The 16,718-nt window shown below is 39.9% G+C and overlaps 1 protein-coding gene across 4 annotated transcripts in view; it reads left to right on the forward strand.

Annotated features, from left to right (window-relative positions):
- The window catches only part of NEK7 (NIMA related kinase 7), a 62,404-nt gene that overhangs the window by 16,754 nt on the left and 28,932 nt on the right, over positions 1-16,718 (forward strand). For all 4 annotated transcript variants that reach the window (XM_090146150.1, XM_031595809.2, XM_031595811.2 and 1 more), the window contains 2 exons: positions 7,840-7,902; positions 8,435-8,545. In XM_090146150.1, coding sequence (XP_090002276.1) covers positions 7,840-7,902; positions 8,435-8,545 — 174 coding nt within the window. The remainder of the gene's footprint in view (positions 1-7,839; positions 7,903-8,434; positions 8,546-16,718) is intronic.

A 16,718-nucleotide genomic window follows, 5' to 3' on the forward strand; every position in this document is an offset into this window, starting at 1 on the left:
TTAGAGGGGGGAAAAAGGCTTGGTTCCCCCTTCTGGGAAAACTGCCAGATATATACCACTTCAAAAGCTGAAATATGTTCTAAGAACTTTGATCAACAGTCTTAAAACATTAGGCTAATTCTTCCTTCATTTTCAGTGCATGAAAAACCGAAAAGGTCAAATGTGACTTGAAAAGCATGTCAATTAAGGAGGATGTGAATGCCTTGGTGCTTGAAGACAGTCATAAAATCTAGCCTTTCACTGTTAACTATGAAATTTTTATAACAATGTTTGCATTAAGAATACAGAGACATTATAATGTGTACTATTAAAGATATTTCAAGTCAGTATATAAAGCTGAATTTTCATGTCAGGAAAAAAAAATGTGTCTATGAAGAAGACATCATGCTGTCCTTACCTAGGTGATGACTGAACTATGTAGATTGCTCTGAAAGTAATGTCTCCTATCAATTTACATGGAAATGACAGGAGAGAGTGCAGTTATACTTCTTGATAGAGTTAATTCTCAGCTACAAAACATTCCTTTCAATACGGTCACCACCATGATCTATGCTTTCAGTAGTGATGACCAACAGCATGCATGCTATGCCCTGCTTCTGAAGCACACCATCCATAACCTCACTTTGCTGCATCCACTGTTTGGTCTCCATAAAATGGTCAACTAACATTGATAAACATCAGTGGGTGCAATTTTTCCCATGTGGAGGAATTCAGTGGCACACCTCTGTTTCATATGCACTTCCATGTCAGATGCCATTGTGAGACAGTCCATCTGCTGTCTTCTGTCACGTGGCAATGAGAGGGAACAGTATTGGTGGGAAGGTTTGACCTCTACTGCCATCCCACCACTAGCTGCCTCTCATTGCATGGGCCAACACAATAAAATAGAAGGCATTACTTTTTGCGCAGCCTTTGTGGCTTCTCTGCTATAGAAACCATCCAATAAATATCTAAAAATAGAATTGGTGGTTAGTAAGAAATGAGGCAAGTGTTGCAGCTCTTTCCAAGGGCTTCATCCTAGAGTTATAAGCATCCAATGTAAACTGTTGTTTTTCCTGTAAATGTTCCTGAATAGCACATCAGGAGGGCTGATGCCGTGTGATCTGTAAAAGCACTTTCCATATGAAGGATGGGTCCGTGTAGAAGACAGTTATTTGAATGGAACGTGTGATTTGGGTATCCTGTAGGGGGAAGAAAAATAAATATTAACTGTATTGTGCATTATTACCAGTAGTTCAGATGTTTTGTGGTAGGTCAGATGTGTCACTGATCATTTGGCATGGCTCTGTTGGCTCGTGTAGTTGGTATCTAAAGGGGTTCTATTTGGGCAGGAGACCAACTTGTTACTCTGCTTCTGTGGCCTTCCTTAAGATTTTCCTAGAAATGCTATTTTAGATAATCACTGTCAATTTGTTATGAAATATGTCTGAATAGATATTCTAGTGAGAAGTGATTGCTTTTTGGAGGATTTCCTCTGAGTCTACTCTATGATGATGATGCTTTAAATTTCAGTCACTTTTTAAAAATTAAAACAACGCTTTGTTTGGTGTTTCATTAATGGAAGCTTAGTATAGACCAAGTGGGGGGAAAAAAGAGCTTATTTTTGTCAGGGGAGACATACTCTATTCTCTGTATTTCAGACCTGTGCTTGGTTTTTCCACTTTTCCCCCATTGAGACACTATCCCTTAAATCCTTTAACTTTGTGTTTAGAAACGCAAGCAAACAAAAAACAGATGGAGATCTGCGCTTTCTCCTACTTTTCCCGTTCTTTTTCCTTTTTTCATCTCACATGTTAAGTACCGCATGCCTGCATTTCTGACTTTTGCAAGTCTTACACCTCCAGCCCTGCTTCATTTTCCTGGCAAGGCTGAGTCTGTAGTTAATCCCTTTCTGTGGTTCTCTCTGTTTGTCTTTGCCCACAAGCTCTGCTCTAACTTATACCTTGCCTTTCTTAGAGTTACTGGATCTCAGGATGCTATTTGTTCCAATAAGGCTGCCAGTTTTTACTATTATTTATTTATTTTTAATGAAGCTTTCCAACAAGAATGTTTATTTTCTGCTATTAAAATGTTATTTGGCTGCAATATGCACAATATTGATAAATGTTATATTAATGTTATATAAATGTTAATCTACGAAACGGATATTTGTACAACTCGGTGTGCGCAGAAGCATGCGGTGGTAACATGCTGTGGGAGAAAGGACAAGCAGATGGTGACAGAAACCACTCTCACTGAATTCGTTGTTGCTTCTGAGTCCAGATGCTACGGAGTAATAGTTTTATTCTTGGTTTGGTTTTCAGCTGATTATGTAGCAGTGTGAAAACTATTGAACTTGCAATTGCTTTCTAGTAACTTAAAAAGAAAACAAAATGTTGTGTTTTCTTCTGGTTGTACTCTTATGTGTTTCATTTCTTGGTGTGCTCTTGGCCTCTTCCTAATTAGGGAGATGGTATATATAGTAATTTGGTTCTGTCTTTTTCAATGGATCCCTGTTTGAGATGCTGTTGAAGTATTACCGAAGTAAAACTAGAATTGCAAGACAAATTGTTACTGCTTCACTTTCTTTAATGTTTAAGTAACACTTCGAACCAAAGAAAAATCAGTGAAGATCAATCGCAGGTACGTTTTGAATGTAACAGTCTAAATTTGAAGAGCTTCTTGATAACTTTCCAGCGTGATGTTCAAAGTGGACTGAACAGGCCGTGCCTGATGAGGAAGCAGCACGTGTTTACTACTACTGTAAATAATCCTGACGAGAAAATCATCAGTGCTACACTGTGGGCAGCAGGAACTCCAGCTGTCCCTTGGTAGAGGGAAGGAAGCAACTGCTAGGTTCTGGAAGAAATCTTGTCCTAAAGGACAAAACCTACTCAGCTATCAGTGATTTACAGATGATGTTCTACAGATGATGTTCTGCAGTTCTTGCTTTCTCTGATCTTTTTGTCTTGATTCTAGCCAGGAGCCTACAAAATATACTCAAGAGCCAAGACTGGAAATGAAATTTTAGAATGCTACAGAATGCCAAAAATGGGAGTCAGTGAGGAGATGATGGGTTCTATGGCACATTATAAACCCAGCCTTTGTCCCACAGAATACAATCTTGATCAGTTAAATTAGTTAGTCACTTTTTCCACTTTGATTTTCTCTGCTGCTTGACATGCTACCTTTTTCTTCAAGGGCGTTAGACTGGACTAACTTCTTTGACAATCGTTCTCAGAGGTATTGGTCTTAGTAAGATGCTCCTGCTATTTCAGCCTATTGGAAGGGTCTGTGTGTCTGTTAATCTTTGCTAGTCTCCCCCCTCCTTTGCTGTTGGATGAAGTCTCTGTCCTTAGAAGGGCATATCAGTTATCTTTTGGTGATTTGTCAGTATATTACGATGCAGGCAAGTCTGTGAATGGACAGTTGGTTTTGCTGTACAGGGATGTGAACTATGAAACTAGTATGAACTTAAATACAAACCGCTTAAAATAGCGTAATTTAAGAATGTAAATATTTGGGCAGTGACTGTAAGGCTATATTTGCTCAACGTGGTATTTTTAAAAATAAACTTTAGCTACTCAGAATATCTCCTGAAACTGCATATTTCAACAGAATTGCAGATTCGTCATGTTTCTGCCTCACGCTGTTCTGCCTTTTCTTCCCTTTCATTCAAAAATCGGAGACCTCTATGTTAGAGATGTAAACAATGCATCCTTTTATCCAGTGCCTAACATTCATTATTCATTGTGCGTTGTCAGTGGATTGCTACTCCAGACCTGAATTAGAGATAATTAATCTTAGGAAAGCACTTGTAATTTCACACTTTATGGAGCGCTATTGTCTCAGCACAGCAGTGGCAAAATACTGTAATGCTCGTTGTTGCTGTTCAGTATTCTCTCTTAATTTTTATGTGCATTTGAGTCTTTATTTTGCGTATTTTTCTGTTGGTTTGATGTTGTGATGTTTGTGTTTTGCTTTAGAAACACTTTTAAGGTATTTTTATTTTAGACTGAATTTTAAACAAATGGGTTAAGTAGTGAGGTTAAAAAGACCTTTCTTAGTACTGGAGAGGAATTCTTGCAGAAGTGATGGAGGAACAAGCAAACCTCTTCTGGAGCAGGGGGGGTGAAGTAGGCTTCCGTCTTACCGTGTTTTGAAAGCGGTGCTATTTGAAATTGACACTGACACATTCATTTTTACTTGAGAAGTTGAGTTAAATTGGTAGTTGGTGATAGAGCAAATACAGTCTGCACTTGGAAGCTATGGCTTGATGTTTTCCATCTGGTGGCTGTTGTGAAACCTTCTGCCTTGCACAGAGCTTTTGAGTAGCAGTAGGTGTGTGTGTCAGCCTGCAGCCTGCATGCAAGAAGTGGATGCAGGAAGCTGATTGCACGTATTGCAGCTGCCTTGTTTAGTTTACACATCTGCCTAGGGAACAGTTTGTGTTCTGTGCCTTAAAATAGATCACAAGTGGTTCTGTAAGTACTGGGATCTCCTGACAGCTTACTGCTTACTCCTGACAGCTTACTGCTGATGCTTCTAGAATGTGGAAGGAACAGTTTTGGTAAGGCGTGGAGAGGTCCTCTCACATTGCTCCAGCTCTGTTTGCTGAACTGCTTTCAGGTATTTCCCAGGAATTGCTAGATAGAGTACAGCCCTTGTCACAATGACATTTTGAATGATGCTTTGTGAAAACTGATACATTGGAAAAATATCAAATACAACTTCTGCATATTAATAGGTTTTTGCACAGCAAACAGAGTTAGTTTTTGTAGAAATGTTAATCTTATCGTAGTCCTTGAAAATGAAAATGAGGTGAAAGTAATATAAATTTCAGGTACGATTGCGTTATGCTTTGTGCCGTTTGTGTAGGCTAGTGAGAACACACCTACAGCCTGGGTTATCCTGATCCTGATGTTGTCAGTGAAGTCAAGAGTTAGTATTTATTACCAGCCTAACAAATACCCTGATAATCTAATCAGGATGCAGTGGCTTTTATTACTGGCCAGCTAGACTGCGTGTGTGAGCACTGCTGTAATTACCACTGGCTCCCAGCAGTCGCTGTGCAAACCTCCTCAGACCTCCACAAGTGCCCAGAGCTCCTTGCAGGGAGGAGGAGGATGGCTGACAGCTCCTTCCTCCTCGGGCATGTCTCCGCTTTGCATGGCGCTAGGAGCATTGCTGCCTGTCACTAATGCTTTCTGATGGCCCCAAAGATTAATCACTTTGATTTTGTTAGATCTTTATTGCGCAAATCAGTCACCTCGCTATAACAGTGCAGGTACAGGGAAGACCAGTCACTTGTGCTGGATGTGTGCTGCTATAGCTCAAAGAGAGTTAGAAAATAAGTTTGAGCTGAGAGAAGTGATACTCATGTGTGGTAATCTGTCTCCTGCAATTCCTGTGGAACAGGTGCTCTGATTCCTACCAGGTGCCTCATGTTAGTTTTGACCTGTGCTTGAAAGGATGTTCTTAAGCTTCTAACCTTTCACTGGGGCTTCTGGTTTTTGGTGTGAGATGTTCTTCAGTGCTGAATTACCTTCTGATGTTGAAATGCAGAGGGTTTTTGTTGTGCTTACACGAAGCTCCTTGTGAGCTAACCTGGCTCGTGGTTGTGGTGGCGTTTTTTTTTTTGTTTGCTTACTTGTTCTTAGTCTTTTCATTAGAGGAAGTTAATATCTTTGACATCGGAATTCTGCATTTCTAGAAAGTGATTCTTACAGTCCTTTGGGGTTATGTCTGAGCGTGTAATGTTGAATAGCAACATGCAGAGATTTGGCATAGAGCTGATTATCCTATATTCATGAACAGTAAATTGAAGTGTGTGTTTCCAAACTAAACTTAGTAGAGAATAATAATGCTTGATGAGAATAATAATGCTTAGAGGTACTCTACTCTGCACCCTGAGAAGAGTTTATGAATCATGCTCATGGTAAAAGGAGCAGAAATGTCAGATGAGGAATTGAGTTTGTTTGAGAGAGTCATTAGTAGATGCAGACCTTTTTTCTTTCTTTTTCTTTTTCTTCACACAATGACAATCTTTGTATTTTCAATCTCGAAATTGCGCTTTGAATAATTCCTCTAAGCATTATGAGTAGATCTCATGTACGGTTTTCAGTCCCAAATTCTGTTTGCAGCTTTGATTAGGCTCCCCACTGTGTTGGAGTTCTCCATGCCCACATCCGGATCTCTCCGCTGTTCATAAGATATGTTCTTAACTCAGTATCTAGAACTTAGCCAACGTGTGAAACTTCAAGACGTGCACCTGTACTGATCCTCTTTTACATCCCCTGCTACCCAGTACACTTCCATGGGTTGTTTTGAGGAGAGATGTGTACGCTTTTCCTTTTGCTAGTCTCCTAGTTTGCTGGGAAAGCCATTTATGATCTCGTGCCTTCCCAGTGACCCACCATTAATGTACTGTCCCTAGCATCTACAAGTTTCCCAGGGATATTATTCCAGTCCTTCATGACTGTAGCAAATGCTAGGATTGTTAGTATATTTCAAGATGATTAAAGAGTGATGTTTTTTTATTCAGAGTTGAGATCTATAGCAGATGCAGACGATTTCATCACTTCGGCTAGATGTGATCCTGACCTTAATAAGTAACCTCTGCTGCCTTTTCCATGTGTTGTTTATCTTCTAATACTTGTATCTATAACTTCGTATACAGTACTTTTCCTGTTACATCTGAAGTTGCTTCATTTCTTAGCGTTAGAGTTGCTTTCTTGTGACTTACCCTGCTGTTTCTGTTATGGCCTCCAGAACCTCCTCCTTGAGGAGGAGCTCTTGTTACATGCAGCTCAGTATTGATTGCCCGCTGTCCTGGTGTCAGTATACAAGTAGTTGTGGGATGTTTTATTCGCTTTCTTACTTTTCTTTCCTTCTCTCCCGTTTCTTTTCCATCTCCAGGTTTGGCATTTCAGTAGCACTTCTGTGTGCGTGTTGTGTACTCAAAGGACTGTTGCTCTGTGTCTTTGTATCTGGGGTTAGTTGTGAGATACTACATGGAAGTTTTCAGGTGTGAAGATAGAAGGAACTTAGGTCAAAAGTAAGCACGTAGAATGTGCGTTCTTAATGGCCAGGAAAAAAATTACCTCTTGCAGTTAACAGTTAATTTAAATTTTTGTTCGCAGTAAAGATGAGATTCATTGCAAAGTAATTTGGAGCAGATGGGAGGTGGAAAAGAAATGAAGAACAGAGATGCTGAACTGTAAAAGGCTGTAAGAGTCAAGGTGACAGATGAGGGTTTAGAAAAAAGCACTGTAGTAAACAAATTACAGAACTCAAATCACTTCTTCCTTTGCTAACGGGCAAGAAATGGAAGAGAAGGAATCAGAGGTGACAGTGAAGTTTTGATCCTGAGGGAACAGAAGTGTATGCTGTCTTTAAAATGGAGACGGAAGGCTGTAGCGAGTGACTAGGGAAGAAGGGCAAGCTCAGCCTTAGAAAGAATCAGTTTCTGATAATCGTGTGGGAGGTATGGGAGAGGAAGCTGACATCTGGATTAGAACTGACTTGAAGGACAGGTGCTGAATTATTTCCATGTATTTGAACAGATGAGTAGAGGTGGCAGCTAAGCTGGCAGGAAACTTGTACTTTCAATGTATCAGTTTCCTACAATGGGGCTACAAGAGTTGGTAGAGCAGCAAATCAGTACTTGGGGAGTGCAGTATTAACAATTGCACAAAGAGCATTAGGAGTATTTCTTATTACAGTATTATCTTTTGTCATGTATGTGTGCATAACTTGAGCTGCTGTGTAGGTCCTGTGAGTTAAAACAAACAAAAAAAAAAGGATCACTCAGTGTCCTATTTAATCAATTAATAAATGTATCTCATCTCTTGTGCACAGATATTTGATTTAATGGATGCCAAAGCCCGTGCTGACTGCATCAAAGAAATAGATCTTCTAAAGGTAAAAGATTTGTTTTAAAATAATAAAAAATTGCAGCTATCATCAAAGTACTTTTTTTTTTCTTCACAGATATATTTGAAAGTGTTCACTGGTAGTTATGTAGAGCTTTTATAAGCCTCACTTCAGGAATCTTTAATTGCTTTGAGAGTTAACATTGAGAAGTGAGTCCTAGAAAATGATATAACTTTTCAAGTAGACATTACTAAAAATACAATATTCTAGATAAGTGTCTTGTGCACAGTGATTTTAAAAAATGACTTGACTTTCAGATGAGTTTAGCACGCTATTACATAGATGCAATTAAAAAAGTTGTTTTTCTTTCAGTGCGACTTCAACCTAAAATGGCCACAATGTTCTTGCAGTCTTGCATGTTCTTGCAAAGTGCTTATCTGTCAATGCTTCTTATAAGCACAAGTGTTTCATGTCTTACTGTAGTAAATTTTAGGTGGTTTTTTTTGCCTAAATAAGAATGTTAGATTCATAAGAGATAAGGCATGGCACTAAGATGTGCATTATAAATCTGCTTTCTTAGCAACTGAATCATCCAAATGTAATTAAATACTATGCATCATTCATTGAAGACAACGAACTGAACATAGTGTTGGAATTAGCTGATGCTGGGGATCTCTCAAGAATGATAAAGGTAGGAATTAACTTTTTTTTAATTACTAAAATTTATTAATACTGAAATTCTTTGGTTGTTCTTTGTTTATCGTTGCTGGGTTGAATGTGGTTAAAATAGCAGGAAATGTGGAGAAAAGTGGAGTGTTATACTGACCTTTTTTGTGTGTGTGTATACCCAATATTGATTTGCTTGGAAGAATGTTTTTTTTTAATGCTGTTGCTCACAATGTAAGTGCAGGTAACTTGACTTCACTTATAGCTGGGGAGAGGAAAAACCTAAAGAAAAGCACTGTCACCACCTTTCTGAGCAGTACATTTTGGTGCCTTTCCTGATTTTTGGTGCGGTTGCATTTTTCTATATGTTATAATAGCCCTGAAAGCAGAAAAGGCTGGTGTCAAAAGGAGTTAAGTAGTTGCTTCTTTATCTTCAACTCTGACTGCCAATCACTTCAGCAAATAAAGTAACGATTGAAGTGGAAACGACCACATCATTTTGTAGGTCTTGTTAAATACTTATCTGGAGACTAACGAATGTTTTGAAAATGTATTTCATGATTTGCTTGAAATCATGTATTGTGGCTGTGGATTATGGGTTAAGTGCTTTATTCCATTCTACTTAAACACCATCTGATTGAGAACATTTATCCAAGTTGTTTGAACTTCATGTGCTGAAACTTACATTAAGTTTTAATCAGCTTTTTTATCCGACTGTCATATGAAAATCATCTCCCCTGCTTCCCTACCCTTTTTCCGTTGAGTCTCAGTTTTATTGTGTCCCCTTGGTGTAGTTTCTTGTGTGTGCACCAACATTATTGTTGTCAACACAGCATAACTCTGGGAATGAATAACAGCAGTCAGTTACTACTCTCTCAGCAACATCTGGGTACAGGGCAGTGTTCTGCTGTTTCATTGAGATCCTACGTGAAGGGAGAATGTTGTTTTCTTTCTTAATGACTTACATACTGATTTCTTTTTCTTTGAACTCTGGAAGAATGTTGCCTTCTAGATTGATAGCTGTACAGCAGGACAGTCAAAATTTGGTTCTAAACAAGTTGACAGTATTCTGTTAATATTTATATCCAAATCTGATATTTTGCTTTGTCTCATGAATTATTAATTTTGTGGGGTTACATTTCATAAAATGTAAAGGCACGTTTGTCTTTCTTTTGAATGTTCAGCTTTGACACAACAGTTATTAATATGAGTATTCCGCGAGAGATTGCCTTATGGCGTGTCTGGTCTTATGACCCCTTGAAGCTTTTTCTCCCCCTTCACTTTATTTTTTTTTGTTTAAATCCAGTGTGTGAATAATGGCTCCTCCGGTGCAGTTGGCCTCATTACCCCTTGTCCAAGTCAGTGGGTATTTCGTAGCAGCTCGATCTTGGAGGCAGTTTGTGATTGTCCTCTTAACACAAGGATCATGTTTAATGTAGCAAACTTAGATTGCTGTTTGATGTTAATGACAACCTATCAGGCAATTATTAAATATGTATGAGGTGTCACAATGCGCTCAGTCTTTATATCGCTTATGGAGAAAATGAATTGGTAGACTGTTTGGATGATATCAGTGTGAGTGTGGGGGCATCAGTTACAATGTCTTTTGAACAAAATATTGTAAAAATTGCCCGAGAAATAAATAATAGGTAATGATGTGGAAAATGTCCTAATGTAGTGTCTGCCTGTCATGTTACTAAGGTAAGTATGTTGTGTTATGAAGCAAGCAAGCTGTGCTTCGGTTTCCAGTATTGCTAGACTGCTGCTCTGAGTTTGCAAGAGGATGTAGAGGCACCCCCAGAGGAATGTTTGGGTATTTGGCTGCTGTGTGATTTGTAGAAACAGGGGTGGAAACATGTTTTTTATAATTGTAAATGACCGTGGCTTGAATGACACTGAAACTAGTGTTAACATCAAGGAAAACTACTTAACTGGTTTACTTGGGTATTTGTTATGACATTATTGGCACATCAGAGAACGCTTGCAAAGCTGTGGTGGCTCACAGTATACCTTAATGAATTCTTTAGTTCTTCCCTTAATGAACTAAGTCTTCCCAGTCCAGCTTTTGTACTGTCCCTCTTGTTACCTTTGAATAATACTCTCTTTGTCCCCATTGAGTAGACAACTGAGGAAAATCACTTGATGCATTCATACTGGGGACCAGTAATGGATTCTAATAGAATTCATAGAATTTGATGTATGGAGGAGGAAAAAAAACACCTCTGCATTGGCATTTACAAATCTCATATTGAAATAAGGAGCATCACATGTGCATTCGCTTCTTTCCCTCTACCTCCTACCCCCACTCCAATTTAATCCAGGGATTCAGTTAGAATTTCACTTTATCACCCTGCTCTCATTTTCTCTGTCACACGGATGCATTTCTGTACAGCCTCTCTTCTCAAAGTAGAAGGGCCAAAAGTGAGAGTTTTTTATCTTAATTTTTAATGGCCATGTTCTTGAACATGTCGTGTTTAGTAACACAGAAAACCAAACCCTGTCAGTTTGGGAAAACAGTTGTTTGACTTAGTATTTGTATTGCACTGAAACATACACAGCTCTGAGCTGAGTAAGCCTTGTGTAGGCAGGGTGAAAGGAGGAAGAAGTCCCAGTCTTCTGTGTCTGTAAGATTGACTGCTGGATAGCATTGCACTGAAGATTTTAGAAGTAATGAGTAACTGCTGTGCCTGCTTCCACTTCCTTGCCATCTACTGACTGTCAGTGCCTGTGATCCCTACTGGGGAATGTGGCAATTTTAAGATAATACTGCTTCTAGAGTTAAGGGTAGTCAGAGTCCTGGTATTTCCACGTAACGTCACCTCGTGTTATGATATAAAATAAGTTGTAAGGCAGGTTTGGGGCTCGATCTCCTGTTCTGTTAGTGGCTGCACAGCACAGAGACAGGGTGAACATTGTTTTGTGGCGGTGAAACTGTGGACGTAGAAAAAATAAATTTGAAGCTGCTAAAAAAACAACTGGTATATGTTGGGTAAGGAAAATACCATTAAGGAAAAAAAAAAAAAAGGACCTAATAGCATTAGCCAAGAAAATATGGCTCAGTAGGAAAAAAAAAAAAAACATAACCAAAACTGGTGAGCAAAGTCTGTGCTGATGATGCTAAAATGATAGCACTTGAACGATACTGAAGAATAATTAGGATATTTTATTTAGAATTTAAGTAAAGAACTTTCAGCTCTGCTTCCCTTTTGTAGATATTTTTAGATTTTTTTCTGGCAAAAAATCTTAGTGCTCCAGGAAAAAAAAGCAGACTTGAAACTGAATATGTCATGCTGATCTTCAGGAAGTTAATCATGTTTTGGGAACAAGCATGAAAGCTTTCATCTAGAAAGCTGAAAACGTATTAGCAGCTTTCTTAAGAGATAGAAAGAAATGGAATTCTACCAAATGTCACCTGTGTGCTTCATCCATTATTCAGTCATATTTTTTTCTATGTAACATTTAAATAAAATAAGCATTGCTAGCTAAATAAAATAAGCAAATATTTTAAAACTTAATGAAATACTTTAAAACAGTATGAGCTCCATACTGATTTCTCAGGTTTCTGTAGTTGGAGGCAGTGTGATCTTTGTCCTTGACCAAAGGTGTGTGTGCATTTATAGATGTTTTGATCATAATCAAAACAGTGACAGTCATAGGTAACACATCTGAGTTGCTGGTTGTGGAGTTGCAGTAGTTTCATCTGTGTTTAGACTTCTTTATTTGTCTTGCAGATTATCATTTTGATGTTTCACCTGTTCCGGTTAGTTTGGTCTTTACTATGTGAAATTGCATCAGGCGGGTTCTCTCCTGGGCTGCACACCTTTCCACCTCTCCCCATGCCAAAATATATCAGGAATGAACTGTTCTGGAGCATATTTGCAGTGTTAAGGGTGTACCTCAGGCTTTTCAGTACAATTCAGAGCAGAGCTGGTCTGTTACTTTTGCTTCTGCAGCACTATGGGACGGCTTTCATTCCATGAGATCAGCTCTGTCAGCCCAGAGTGCCGATCTTGCTAACGTGAAGCTGCTGCAAATCCGCTGCGGACTCCCCGTAACTGCAACTCCAGTGCTGTATGGTGTGTGGTGACCAGGGTGAGATGATGGTGAATGCTGATAGTACATGCCTAGTGATAAGTTGATTTTTTTCTTTAAAAAAAAAATTATCACTTTTAAGTGATAAATGTCTTTTGCTGTGCTAATTGGAGGATCTGGGGGAGTATGAAGCTAGGGTAGCAGTTGTGGAAGGAAGTGATGTAGGGTCAGAACAAAGCAGATCAGGTGTTACCTCTGCCCAGGGCACGACCTAGTGTCTCAGGAGACTGTCAGCTACTAACTGACTAGATGGGTTGGCTGTTGCTTGTTCATACAGAGTATTGATTGACAGTTGCAGCAGTTGTAGGAGATGGTTGGCCTCTATGTTTGGCAGGCTGGTGGGACAACTGTGCTGTTTTCAGTGTAGTTTGGGTGGCAGTGCTGCAGCTGCAGCATTGTGCTGCCCACCCAGCTGTGTGAGAACATGTTTTTGATTTGTCAGAACGAAACAAGTTCATACCAAAAGGTTCCGTGCCAGCTGACTGCTTCCCTATGTTTCCAGAAAGCGTGATTTAGTAGAAGACTAAGGAAAAATCCATGATTCTGCCAAGATGTGATGTTTGTTTGTTTTAAAATCTAGTAAGCATTTTGTCTGAAATGCTGTAGCCCCTTGTGAATTGGATCAGATGTAAAACTTGAGAAGTGGATTTTTCTTGCCACGATGGCCGTGAAAACTCACCTGAATTCAATTCTAACAGAAGAGTTTGTATGTGCTTTGTAGAAATGGCTGGGTCACAGCAGCCAAGGTGGTGACGTTCCTCCATAGAGAGCTGCACAGACCTCTTGCATCTCCTAGTGCTGACAGCATTGCGTACCACCTGAGTGAATGAATGCTTCAACCTGTAGCATGGGTGACTGAAATGAAATTGCTTTGCCAGAAATAGCTTTTTTCCAGATGTTCTGGACTGGCTAAAACTTCACTATTTCTCAGAGGGTACTTATTCTTTCTAACATAGAGTAATTTGAGCTGAACGTGAGAAAGGCAAAAGACCAGGTGGAGAGGAGAGTTGGTTGGGACAAGCAACCAAATTCTCCTGAAGTGGGGAGAGCAACTAAGACTGAGACTGGGGAAGGCAAGTGAACTGGGAGCAGCTGGTGAGCAGTTCTTGGGAAAAGGCAGACTGGGCAGTTATGATGGCACAAGGCATTAGAGAGGTATTGGTGAGTGCGTCAGTGGGACTAAGAGTGATGCACTGGGAGAATTGGGACTCTGGTGTTGAACCCAGTGAGTTGAGTGAAGGAGTAGTGTGTTTTCAGAGAGCAAGACAAGGACCCCGGGGATACAAATGAGTTGTCAGCAGACAGAGAGCGTGGCTGGGGTAAGTTGGCCTGGCTGGGAATGGGCAGTGATTGCATAGAGCAGAGAAAATGGTATGAAGAGATGGAAATGAGGAGACAGGTCTGAGAGGGGTGTAGAGAACAGGCAGGTTGTGCAGGGGTTACAGATAGCCCAAATGTAATGGGGGCGTGAGGAACCTGCTCTGCACTGCCACCTGGGGAGCAGAATGGGCCTTGAGGCGAGGAGCATGGCTGTTCTGCTGCTACTGGCAAATGTAAATGTCCACTGGTGGTCCCCAGCTGTTCCCTGCTGAGGGATGATATTTGCTGTGCAAGTTGCTTGGTCAGCTTCTGCACTAGCTGTGGCTGTAAAAGTGCCAACTCTGGTAGGCTGATGTGTGATGGAGATCCTGCATTTTTTCTTTTCTTTTTTTTTTTTTTTTTTTTTTTAAGTCAAGGGCATTGCATATAACCTAAAGAAGCATTGTGGAATCTGTGAAATCAGATAATCAAAGCTAGAAAGCAATATGAGCTACATCTGATGCTCCAGCAATTTACAGGTTTAGCTTTTCCTTGATGCACCACTGTTCAGTGCAGATGCAGCTACTGTTGGAGAGAACTGTGGTTGTGCAGTGTGTGCTGTAATGAGTTCTGTGTGCTGCCTCCTGTGCTGTAGTGGTAGTTTCCAAGTCAGGGAATTCAAGGAAAACAGAGGTTTTGTGGTTAATGCAGTTGAATGCTTTCCAGAGGCAGTTCTTTCTCATGGTCTCTGGTGCTGCTGTTCAGAAGGGATACTGTATAAACTGCTTGAGCTGCTTTTGTGATGGGAACTGTAATTGCTTGTTCTGTATTTCTGATAATCAAGGTAGAACTGGGGTTTGTTTTGTAGAAGTACTGAGTGTTCACAGCTCCATCTGATCTGAGCAGAAACTGCTTTGAAGTTGAGCTGTTCTGTAAAGCAAAGTATGTCAAAAAGGAGGTGCTTAAGATTGGTGCTAAAAGTAATTAACACTTTTGATCTTGATTCTCTGCTCCCTATTCTAATCTGTAAAATAGGGATGTTACCATCTTATTATCTTCAAGGCCAGGCTGGATGTGGCTCTGGGCAGCCTGATCTGGTGCTTGGTGACCTTGCACATAGCAGGGGCGTTGAAACTCCATGATCATTGTGGTCCTTTTCAACCCAGGCCGTTCTATGATCATTTTTAAGGCCATATGTGAAGATAAGTTTCACAGTTTGTTGTATTAATTTGATGCTCTAAGGTTGTATAGCAGGAAGCTTTCCTTCTCAGCTTATACTTAACAACAGGCTTTGAATGATGCACTAAATAAAGCCTGCAGACATGTTGAACCCACTCATGAACTGAGTGTCATGAATAAGGAGAAAACGGTCTTCTGAAATAATAGTTAAAAACCAAACAGCACAAAAACAGGTAACTGCAAATGCTCTTGAGGAGGAGAAAGTATGTTGACTTTAATTCTGGGGGCTTTGTGTACGTGTGTTTACTTCCAAATGCCTGACATCATGAATTGGACGTAGTATTTCCGTAAGTTGTTCTTTTTTGCATGTTTCTGTACTTCCTTTTCACCATACTGATTTGTTAAGATTGGCAAACAGCAGTTTTAAGAAGTGACTGCAGGTTGTAGTACTTCTGTTCAGCACATGCTTTTGTTTTATGATAGAGAACAGATTAGCATTCTCCTGGAATTATGTCATTGAGAAAAGCCTCAAATATCCACGTGTTATTTTCTCCACGTTCTTTAACGTGTGTCTCCTTTGTTCTTTGTTGTTTATTTTGTACTTCTGTGCATTCATTTTTTAAAATACTATTAAAATATAGGGGGGAAAAAAAAGGCAGAGCCCTGCTGAGGTAGGAAGGCTGTTTTTAGTAAGCTCCTGCTCCCCATACGTGTGTGTTATGGGGTGGTCTGGCAGGTGCTCAGTTAGCAGGAAGGGGAGCAGCAGCGTGCCACCTGCACGCAACTGCAGTGTGTGCTGCACAGGGGGAGCTGCTGTCAGTGTCTGCACTGGGACAGTAATTGGGCAGATGTTCTGCTAAGCTAGTGAGACTACCAGCACTGTTCTGTCTTAGCAACAGTCCCCTTCACAGCACACATCTGAAGCTGTTGTGTATGCTGGTGGTCTTCTCAAGGAGTGTGGTGGTGTCAGTCATCAATAAAAAGTTAACTTGGTGTCAAATGCCATGAAGCTATTCAGGTAGGTCTGACTGGAGCAGAAGTGCTGGGTGTGTTTCATCTCTGCCTTTGCCCACTGCTATCAGAATTGTTTGTCAACAAAAGAAGGGAGAATTGAAAGGTGGTAGCTAATAGATTTTAGTGTTCTTCCTGTTCAAGATGCACTGTGAGCAATAGTTTAAGACATTTCATTTTTTTTTTTTAGGTTTTCACTGAGTTCATTTGCAAAATTTGCAGTGTCAGTGTTTGTGCAGGTGTCAGTGCTGTGCAGATAACTTGCTGAACATGGAAAGATATCAGAGTTGTCTGCTGTAATTGTAGTAAAATGAAGAAAAAAAGCTAAAATGGAAACCTTTGTATTTACTGTGTCACACCACTGCTTTTTATTAGGAGGTAGAGTTAATGATTCAAACACAAATTTCACTTCTTCTTGCAGTAACAGTTTTCCCAAGGGTTTTTACTGGGGAGAAATGTACGTAAACAAATACTGCTGGATTTAAACATGTAGCTACGTGTTTCAAGAAGCCCTGCTCAGCAGTAACTGCAGAGACAATGAAAGTGATTCAGTAGTGGAAATTTATTTTAGTGGCTCTGCAAGTAGACCTGCTTATTGTAGGTGATCTTTATCTCTG

This window comes from Phasianus colchicus, chromosome 9 (assembly GCF_987193195.1).
Source record: "Phasianus colchicus chromosome 9, bPhaCol1.hap1.1, whole genome shotgun sequence".
Classification (NCBI taxonomy): domain Eukaryota; kingdom Metazoa; phylum Chordata; class Aves; order Galliformes; family Phasianidae; genus Phasianus; species Phasianus colchicus.